The following is a 10,398-nucleotide window of genomic DNA, read 5'->3' as shown; positions in this document are numbered from 1 at the left end:
GTTTTTTTTTTCTGTTGTAGTTTGTTTTTTTATTAAATGCTTGAAAGAAAAAAGAAGAAGAAAAAAAACAGTAACAACAATTGTCATCATTGTCATATAACAATAAAACAATATGCCAGAGTCCAACAGTCTTTCAGTCCAGATTAAGTAAACACAGCCACTGTTCTCATAGCTTTCAGGTTTTAGAAGATTCAATAGAGTCAAAATACATTTTCATCTCATGTTTAAATCTTAAAAAAAAAAAAAGGTTTGCTACTATTTTTTGTGAGAAAGTTCCAGTTCCAATTATTAAATGCACAACTTGTCAGCCAACATTTTTTGTTTATATACATTTGGGACTTTTATTGTGAAAAGTATCACAGTTAGTGAGGCGGATGGGCGGAAGTTACTAGTTAAATATTAAAAAAGGAGATTTTTGTTTGGGAATTCGTAAGGAAAAAATTATCTTAACAAAGCCGATTTTTTTAAGTTTGTTAAAATATTTTTCTAAATTGAAACGATAAGCGAGCACAGGCAGCTAATTACTGTTGGCCGTACCGAAAACGACAGGATCTGTCAGATAGCCTGCATTCATTCAGGGGGTTGGCAGCTTGCAGAAGGCTTGGAATTGAAGTTGAATTTTAAGTAAAGCACAATTCTTAATTCATTAAATTACAATTTGTATGATGGCAGGGTTGCTCTCTACGCAATATAATTCAGCACTGAGTAAATTAAACCTATTAAGGAATAACCCTGCCCTGTCAGTCCTAACGAGCACTCAACGTCAATACAGTAGTAAAGATGGAGCTGGGATTGAGTATTTACACAAAAGTGTCGTCCCCACCATGCACTACCAGAAGAGTTTACCAAGGTAGGAGAATTACATAAAATCACAAATATAACCCACATCAGATCATTAATTTCTGTGATACTGTGATGTTTTGTCTTTGATATTGAATCGCTTTTTTTGCTGGACATATTATATTTAAACTTATGTCTACGACAGTCTTAGGTCATATTAGAGAATGTAGGTGAAAGTGCAACGTCTACGAGGGGATGGGGACACGGTGTTACACGTAAAAATGCCCCCCTTGCCTCAATTTTCGTTCCCTCAGCATTGGTCCGTGTTACATTGAATTTGTTAATAATGAATTAAATTTATTTGAAAGAAATGTCCTTGAAGGGAATTTGTGTTGAGCTTGTGATGCTTTTTCAAAATTTTGGGCTCGGTAATATATTTTAATGTTTTTGAAAGAATTCTCCAAGGCTGCATTTATTTTACAAAAATACTGTAGCAAAACAGAAAAAATGGCTGACCGCACACTAAATCCAAAAAAGACTGAAGTCTAGAAAAATACAAAATTTATTTTGTCAATTGCATGGTGCAATAAAGTGCAAGTGAGTTAAAAACAGAGGAACATGAGCAGAGGTTTCAGCAGATTGCTATCCTCAGTGCTCAAAATGCAACAAACAATCACCCTCTTTCTAGAAAGACAAGCAATTCAAAGCCATAAGCTGAATCACAATCATCAATTAACACCAATAACAATCAATTATCGCAAGTGTCACTGCAAGAGAAGACAGTTTACAGTAGTTTTGTGAAATATATTTATAATTTAAAATGTAAATATGTGATGTGATTTGCAAAGCTGAATTTTCAGCATCATTACTCCAGTCTTCACTGTCACACAATCCTTCAGAAATCATTCTAATATGATGATTTGGTGCTCAAGAAACATTTTCTTATTATCAATGTTGAAAACATTTGTGCTGCTTAATATTTTTGTCCAAAAACGGGATACATTTTTTCAGGATTCTTTGATGAAGTCCCTAAGAACAGATATAAAATCTTTTGTACTGTGTAAAATTCTTTACTTTGATTAATTTAATGCATCCACACTGAATTAATTTCTTCTTACAAAAATCTTACAGCCCAGAAACTTTTGAATGGTAATGTACATACACAAAACATTGTTAAAATCAGTCTTTAAATAAGAGTAGTGTTATTATACCAAGTAAAAGTATAAATTCATACAAAATTATATGAAACATTACAAAACAATACAAAGGATTCAAGTATAGTACAAAATACTATAGAATATTATACGAAACCAATGAATACATAAAACTTTCAATGAATGTGTTTCCTAAAATATATACATTTTACATGATTTTTACAGGTTACCAGTTCCAAAATTGGAGGATACCATACGGAGATATTTGGCAGCCCAAAGACCCTTGCTGAATGATGAACAATACAGGTAATAAGCCAAGGGTAACTATATCAATTTATTCATTTCAGATAAGAATTAACTTGAGTTTTGAAATATTTCTGTTCCCTTGAAATCCAACAGCAATACAGAGAAAGTAACAAGCGATTTCCAGAGTGGTGCAGGCAAGCAGTTACATGAGGAACTTGTAGCTTTAGACAAGAACAACAAGCACACCAGCTATATATCAGGTGGGATATATATATATATATATATATATATATATATATATATATATGAAATCACATAATAACAATTGAATTTTGTTTTAATTGTAACCTCATCAATGAATTTCTCCTTCTTGCCTTTTTTAGCTCCATGGTTTGATATGTACTTGTCTGCTCGGGAGTCTGTTGTGCTCAACTTCAACCCCTTCATGTCCTTTAATCCTGACCCCAAACCCGAATACAATGACCAGCTTGTGCGGGCCACCAACATGGTGTGCTCAGCTGTCCGGTTCATGAAGACCCTTCGTGCTGGTTTGCTTGAGCCGGAGGTGTTTCATCTTAACCCTGCCAAAAGTGACACAGATAGTTTCAAGAGGCTGATCCGATGGGTGCCCCCCTCCATCTCATGGTTTGGAGCCTATATGGTAAACGCCTATCCTCTGGATATGTCACAGTACTTCCGCCTTTTCAACTCCACACGTATACCCAAGTACAAGTGTGATGAGCTCCTCACAGACGACAAGGGCCACCACTTGCTCGTAATAAGACGAGGCAACCTGTATGTGTTTGATATTCTGGATCGGGACGGTAACCTGATAAAGCCTGCTGAGGTTCATGCTCACCTGAAATACATCCTGACAGACCCCACAGAAGCTCCTTCATTCCCGTTGGGTGTTCTAACCAGTGAGAATAGAGACACTTGGGCAGGCTTAAGACAAAAACTGCTGGATGCTGGAAATGGCGAAGCTCTGCAGTTAGTAGACACCGCTTTGTTTTGCCTATGCCTGGATGAGGAGGTGATGAGAGACCATATTCACATCTCTCACAACATGCTTCATGGAGACGGCTGCAACCGTTGGTATGACAAGTCCTTCAGTATCATCTTGGCTAAGGACGGACAGGCGGCCATCAATTTTGAGCACTCTTGGGGTGATGGCGTGGCCGTTCTCCGCTTCCAGAATGAAGTCTTCAAGGACACGACGGAGAAGCCTCTGGTTGGCCCTGGCTCTCAGCCCGCATCCGTGGACTCTGCCTCTGCAGTGCGCCGATTGGGGTTCAAACTTGATGAAGAGTTAAAAGCTGGAATCACAAAAGCCAAAGAGAACTTCCATGCCGCCGTGTCAAAGCTTACCATCGATGCCATGGAGTTCAAGAATGGTGGAAAGGAGCAACTTAAGAAGAAGAAGCTGAGCCCGGATGCTATTGCACAGCTTGCTTTCCAGATGGGCTTCCTACGGCAGTATGGCCAGACTGTCGCCACATACGAGTCCTGTAGCACCGCTGCCTTTAAACACGGTCGCACAGAAACAATCCGTCCCGCTAGCGTCCACACAAAGCGCTGTGCCAAGGCCTTTGTCCAGCAGCCCGGACAGCACACAGTGGAGCAGTTACAGGGGCTGTTGAGTGAATGCTCTAAATACCACGGGCAGCTCACTAAAGAGGCGGCTATGGGTGAGGGCAGCACTTTTACAACCTCTCAGTCATATTCATGTGGTGTCTTGTGAGGCAAAAACTGATGTTTTTGTTAGCAAGACATGTTTATTTTAACCAGTATTGAGCAAGTTAAAGGGATGAAATGAAATATTCTGTCATTACTCACTGTCTTGTTGTTGCAAACCTGTCTGACTCTTTCTTTCTTCTCTGGAACACAAAAGAAGATATTTTTGTCCATGTAATGAAAGAAATTGTGATTCAAAACAACATTAGACCCCACTGACTTCCAGTGTATGGACAAAAAAGATATTTTTCAAAATATCTTCTTTTGAATTCCACAGAAGAAATGATCTTTGGTTCACTCTGTTTATTTATTTTATCATTGTCATTGTTTTTTCTTTGTGTGTTTTCATCTAGGTCAAGGGTTTGATCGCCATCTTTTTGCCATGCGCTACCTGGCTAATTCGAAAGGAATGGCACTGCCCAGTCTGTACCAGGATCCAGCATATGCCGCCATAAACCACAACATCCTGTCCACCAGTACTCTCACCAGCCCTGCGGTCAGTCTGGGCGGGTTTGCTCCTGTGGTGCCTGATGGTTTCGGAGTGGGCTATGGCGTCCACGATGAATGGATCGGATGCAATGTGTCTAGCTACCCTGCTAGAAATGTTCATGAGTTCCTTAAGTGTGTTCACAAGTCCTTGGAAGACATTTTTACAGTCCTTGATGGAAAACCCATTCATTGAAAGCGCACTTTGAAGTTCTTTAAAGCACTTGGCATGTGGACTAGTCTGAATGTAGGGCATTTATGTTTTACTTTTATTAGATAAGGACCCAGTGTTATAAAGTGTGTAGGTTTAAGGTAGAACTAATAAGCTTTGCCTTGTGTGGATAGACAAATATAACTGCTTGATATTAAACTCATGCTAGAGTGATTGATCCAGAGGCAAAACAGATTATTGGTTATGGGGTATAAGCAATTTTGTCCTAAAATCTATTCTTTTTGAAATATTTGCAATGTATTCTCCCTATTTTTAATTGTCATCTTTATTAAATGGCAATCATCTGACTCTATATCATCTTTTTTCATTTTCTTGGACTGCAAAACTCTGCCTTATGTTTAATTATTATTCTTTTTTTTTTTACCAAATGCAGAATCAGTGTAACATACAGATAACTAAGACCTGTCCTGTGCCTTATAAAATGTAAGAACATGGAAAGTCATGAATACTGTGATTGTAAATATTGTAACAAAGCTTAATAAAAAATACATGCAGAATGAAATAGTTCAGCCACATTCGTGTGTTTATGTGCATCACACATACACTAACATTCAAAGGATTTGGGTCAGTAAGATGTTTTTGAAAATAAATATTTTACTCAGCAAGGATGCATTAAATGGATCAAAAGTGGCAAAGACTTGTACAGTGTTACAAAAACGATTTTATTTCAAATAAATGCTGCTCTTTTGAACTTATTTCATCAAAGAATTGTGAAAAAAAAAAGCTGGTTTCCACAAAAAATATTAAATAGTACAACTGTCTTCCACATTAATTTGATCATAAGAAATGCTTCCTGAGCACCAAATCAGCATATTAGAATGATTTTTGAAGGATCATATGACACTGAAGACTGAAGTAATGATGCTCAAAATTCCGCTTTGTCATCTTAGGAATAAATTATATTTTAAAATGATTCAATTATTGCCATTTTTACTGTATTTTTTTACCAAATAAATGCAGCCTTGGGCAGCATAAAGGTCTTTTCAAAAACTTTTTTTGACCAGTATTGTACAGAGTGTAGCTCATTTCGGAGGCTGCATCCTCCAGAGATTGCATTTGAAGGATGCATGCATCATCAAGGATGTCTTATTTTTTTAAGAAAAGTAACTGTAATAAAATTGACTGTTATTCCTTGTTAAGTGTAAAATACTGTAATTAGGGCCCAAGCACTGGTGGTGTGAGGACCCTATTGTAATTGCTCAGTCAATTCTTCTTCTTCGAAATGAATCACATTTTTGAGGGCCCAAACATGCTCGAAAACTCATGAAACTTTGCACACGCATCAGAAATGGTGAACATTTACGTCTGATATGGGTTTCTGATAGACTGTGTAAACCCAGCCTGATCTGCCAGCGATTTGAGCTTGGTCTGATGATAGACAGACAAGGTTTCTGAAGTAGGTGTGGCAAAATGGCTTGATAGCGCCACCTTTCGGGCTACGTTTCATGTACAGGTATGAAATTCGGTAGACAAATGTAACAGCACAATACCTACAAAAAAGTCCCTGGGTGCAAAATCTGAAAACCCAACTGGAAGTGAGATATTTAGAATTTTCTCTGCAAAATATTTGCAGTTTTTTTTGCCATTTCCAGACGTTGTACTTAAACTCCTCCTAGAGATTTAATCAGATCAACATCATATTTGGTCAGTCTAATCTTGAGTTTTCGCTTAAGGACGTGTCCATGGCGGCCTGACAAAGTTCGATGTTTCGCCATGAAACAGGAAGTTGTTGTAACTTGGGCATACAGTGTCCGATCTGCCCCAAAATTCACGTTTGGTGAGTCTTGGCCTTTATGCCAATATCCACCTGCTGACAACAGGAAATGGCATGCTTTGCACAATAATTCACTCCCAGAAAGACATTTAAATATGCCATGAAGTACCAAACATACTAGAAACACGTTAAATCATGTAACACTTGGCTAAGTGCTGAAGTATGCAATTAATGCCACTAAACAAAGCTGTTGTAACTCAGGCAAACAATGTCCAACCTGCCCCAAACTTCACAGCCTGAAGACATCCACATGGCAATATTCAGTAATAGTCAAAGTGCCACCTGTTGGCAGGAAGTGAGGCACAGCAAACTGACTTTGCCATATTTCAACTGTATTTACCAGCTTACACGCATGTCACTTACTATTCACTGTTTTCCTAAGGTCACCGGGTGGTGGTCGTTCCGGGTGCGAGGGCCCTTTCATCACTGCTTGCAGCTTTAATTTCTATCTTACTTTGCAATCTAATGGTTACTTTTCTTAAATGAGACTGCCTCGATGTATGCAGCCTTCAATATGCTAAATGAGATGCATGTCTTCTATTTTGAAGCTCTTACTTACACTGATATCACCATTAAAGTGTCGTAAATATCTTTTGCACTTTTAAGAAATATGAAGCACATCAACATTTGAACAAGTAACAAGTTTTTATTTAAAAAAACAAAACAAAACAAAAAAAACCCCAGCAAAACCAAGCAATATACAAATATTGAAAATAGCTCAAACAAACTAAAATGACTATCATCCAGGATAAAAGCAACTAGGTAGTTAGATGGGCTTGATTTTGAAGTGGAGGCCGATGAGACTGAATACAAGGCATTTGAGGTCCTGGACCAGGTAGTAGAAGACTCTGAGTCCTTCTGGATCCCTGAAGAGCAAGATTGTAAATGTTACTCTCTTGTAATACACATTATAAACAGTGAAACTGCAGAGTGGGCATTGCTTGAGAATACAAAATGGAAAGCAACAGATTTCATGATAATACTAAATAAATAAGGCAGAATAGAACTACATTGCAATAAATCATTTGGGGATTAAAGGGTTAATTCACCCAAAAATTAAAATTCTGTCATTAATTACTCACCCTCATTTCATTCGACACACATAAGACCTTCGTTCAGCTTCGGAACAGAAATTAAGATATTTTTGATGAAATCCGAGAGGTATCTGACCAGAAAGCTACTAAAGATATTGTTAAAACAGTCGACGTGACTACAGTGGTTCAACCTTAATTTTATGAAGCGACAAGAATACTTTTTGTGTGCAAAAACAAAACAAATAACTTTATTCAACAAACTTCTCTCTTCCCTGTCATTATTCTTACATAGTTGCTGCAGTAAGCACAGTGAAGGCTTCTGTATCTACGTCAGAATGCCGTCTCAGTATTGGCCAAAGCTGATCACGTGAGCAACACAACACATTCGTGTGATGCTGATGCAGGAGCCGGCCAATAATGAGTCGGCATTCTGACGTAGAACCTGGAAGTGCTGGAAGCAAACAATGTATGAGAATGACACAGAAGAGATATTGTTGAATATGGTCGTTAATTTTGTTCTTGCACACAAAACGTGTCCTCATAATTGCACAAAATTAAGGTTAAACCACTGCAGTCATGTGGGCTATTTTAACAATGTCTTTAGTACCTTTCTGGACCTTAAAAGTGTTGGTTAAATTGCTGTCTATGGACAAGTTGTATACCTCTTGGATTTCATCAAAAATATCTTAATTTGTGTTCTGAAGATGACCATTTTTGGGTGAACTAACCCTTTAAGATTAAGACAGTAAGATTCAGTGAATAGAGAGAACAAGAGGAGATTGTTTATGAACTAAAGAATCCATCCATGAAATATACTTACTTGGACTGGTTGACGTCAATTAAAGATCCAATTTTGGAGGTTGTGAATGAAATGTGTTCATCCCCAATGACAATCTCCAGTTCCTGTGAAGCACAAAGAAGCGCAATTAGGATGCTGAGTATTACACCTCACATGGTGACCAGAGCAAGTGTAAAGAAATAAGAAAATATGTTTCTACAAACCTGTCGGCCGACCCTGTCTGGAGGGGGCCACAAGGCATCGTCTTCTTTTGTGATCTCACTGTCGTCAATGATTCTCTTCAACTCTTCCATCACACTTTTGTGGACATAAGCCTGAAAGAGGGAAAAATCTCAAATTACACAGCCTACTTTTCAACATGCTGCAAATGACCTAATATTTTATGTGTAACATCATCACACAGCTGACTTTACCTCTTTTCGGATCATGACGTCGTTCTTGTAGTTACTGTTGTTTGCATATCTCAGCTTGCCTGAATGAAAACAAAATGATCCAAATTATTATATGAAAGCTACTTCTGAGAATATTTAAGTCACTTTGAAATACTCTATCATAAAAACAACAATTTCTCAGCAGAAACATTAATTATCAAGTTAAACAACTTGAACTCAGGATATTAGACTGGTAGTTCTTAAGCATTTCAAATGTTGTTTAACATGTTAATTTGTTTTTCTACACAAACAAACCCCCTAATTTACTAAACATAAATTAACAAGTAGCAAAAGTTTAAGTAGCTGGAAAGACGTTTTCGGCCTGGTATGAAAGCAAGCACATATTTCAATAGAAAGGCTGTTAGCATATTAGCAAGCTAAGCTAAAGTTGGCGCCTCGCTTACCGTCCGGTCTGAATTCAAATTCCAGAAATTCGTGGCCGAATTTACCTTTATGGCCCACATAGTACCTCAAATAAAAATCACTCGTGGACATAACTGTGCACAGTTTTATGTAAGAGGATTTATATCCAGATTACAGCACGGACACCTTCACTTCAATGAAATCGCTTTAGCTTCAACGACCAATAAGGAATCGCATGCGTACTGCAAGTCGCGGTGTGACGTCGCGCACCGGTCGCATAATAATGACGCTGCAACTGGGCCTAATGCGGTTGACCAAAAGTACAACATGACCCCCATGAACCTGTTAGTGTTACTGTATTCTTTCGTGTTATCTTTGTTCTAATCTAAACCATTGTGTAATTCTGTCCAGCTTGCAATAAAGTTCTTAAAAGAGAGGGATAGTGTTTTTTCTGATGCAAGCAAATGTGACTACAGCACTCAGGTGGTCGTGTGTTCAAGTGAGGCAATGAACATGAGTACAAAAACTTTTTTATTCAGCTTTGCTGTCAACCACTTTGTTATACAACTTTCTGCGATTGTTTACACATTTACATGATGATACAGTTATGGATTTATTAAACCACAGAGACACTTAAAAAGGAAAAAAGCCCATCTCCAGCTTCAAGAATAACATTTCAAGATAAAGTGTTATTTATACTCATTGCAATGTCACAGAAATGCTGTTTTAAAGCCTTGCAACTGTAGTTCTATTTGGTCCAACAACAAAAGCATGCAGTCTTTTCCAGTTTTAGTATGGTTTTGGCTTTCTTTGCATTTTTGCACCCTTTTTGCAAGCACCAAAACTTAAAGGCATCAATAATTGAACATATAGGCTTATGATACATCATGCAAAACACCATTCTTTTGAAATCCCTTCCAAAGTCTCTCCTCTTCACAACAAGACAATCTGTTCCAGACTATGATTTCTTTAAAGTCAACATAAATAGGTCAAATATTCTGGTAAAATCTGTATTTGCTATAATCACAGACAGTAGTGTGGGAGTCAACTAATTGATTGTACATTAAACAATGACAACAGCTTAAATCTTTGGAATCCCACAAATTTCAGTAAAAACAACGTTGTATTTGCATCATTTTCAGTCAAGTAGGATTACACACTGGGTGTGCAAGTTGGTAAAATAATGAGATGAAATCATGATTTTATTCAGGGATGAACTGTGTGGTTGTGTGAAAATAATTGTTTGTAAGGTGTACTGCATTTTTAAAAGCTGGTGTTTAAATCTGTGCTAATATATCAAAAACCTGATGAGAGGTATTAATATCTCTGTTCAACAGCCTGGATGAGTAACAAAGAGTTGTTTAG

At 37.6% G+C, this 10,398-nt stretch overlaps 2 protein-coding genes across 2 annotated transcripts; one reads left to right on the top strand and one right to left on the bottom strand.

Annotated features, from left to right (window-relative positions):
* Positions 1-386: 386 nt before the first annotated feature.
* On the top strand, positions 387-5,126 carry cpt2 (carnitine palmitoyltransferase 2). The gene is made up of 5 exons (XM_067393655.1): positions 387-850; positions 2,160-2,240; positions 2,334-2,440; positions 2,564-3,868; positions 4,268-5,126. The coding sequence occupies exons 1-5, from the start codon at positions 663-665 to the stop codon at positions 4,594-4,596; spliced, it is 2,010 nt and encodes a 669-aa protein (XP_067249756.1). The 5' UTR covers positions 387-662; the 3' UTR covers positions 4,597-5,126.
* A 1,939-nt stretch (positions 5,127-7,065) lies between these two features.
* Positions 7,066-9,296, bottom strand: magoh (mago homolog, exon junction complex subunit). The gene is made up of 5 exons (XM_067394717.1): positions 9,075-9,296; positions 8,653-8,711; positions 8,443-8,553; positions 8,261-8,343; positions 7,066-7,272 (listed from the first exon to the last, which is right to left on the bottom strand). The coding sequence occupies exons 1-5, from the start codon at positions 9,163-9,165 to the stop codon at positions 7,173-7,175; spliced, it is 444 nt and encodes a 147-aa protein (XP_067250818.1). The 5' UTR covers positions 9,166-9,296; the 3' UTR covers positions 7,066-7,172.
* Positions 9,297-10,398: the final 1,102 nt, after the last annotated feature.

This window comes from Chanodichthys erythropterus, chromosome 9 (assembly GCF_024489055.1).
Source record: "Chanodichthys erythropterus isolate Z2021 chromosome 9, ASM2448905v1, whole genome shotgun sequence".
Classification (NCBI taxonomy): Eukaryota; Metazoa; Chordata; class Actinopteri; order Cypriniformes; family Xenocyprididae; genus Chanodichthys; species Chanodichthys erythropterus.
This window is presented reverse-complemented; position numbering and strand designations above follow the sequence as displayed.

What these genes read in the sequence shown, in the direction of transcription:
- cpt2 (XM_067393655.1), top strand. Translation starts at nt 663, where the DNA reads ATGATGGCAGGGTTGCTCTCTACGCAATATAATTCAGCACTGAGTAAA. An exon ending in GCACACCAGCTATATATCAG is followed by an intron (nt 2,441 to 2,563) that starts GTGGGATATATA and finishes TGCCTTTTTTAG; the next exon opens with CTCCATGGTTTGATATGTAC. An exon ending in CACTAAAGAGGCGGCTATGG is followed by an intron (nt 3,869 to 4,267) that starts GTGAGGGCAGCA and finishes GTTTTCATCTAG; the next exon opens with GTCAAGGGTTTGATCGCCAT.
- magoh (XM_067394717.1), bottom strand. Translation starts at nt 9,165, where the DNA reads ATGTCCACGAGTGATTTTTATTTGAGGTACTATGTGGGCCATAAAGGT. An exon ending in ATTTGAATTCAGACCGGACG is followed by an intron (nt 8,712 to 9,074) that starts GTAAGCGAGGCG and finishes GTTTTCATTCAG; the next exon opens with GCAAGCTGAGATATGCAAAC. An exon ending in ATTGACGTCAACCAGTCCAA is followed by an intron (nt 7,273 to 8,260) that starts GTAAGTATATTT and finishes CTTGCTCTTCAG; the next exon opens with GGATCCAGAAGGACTCAGAG.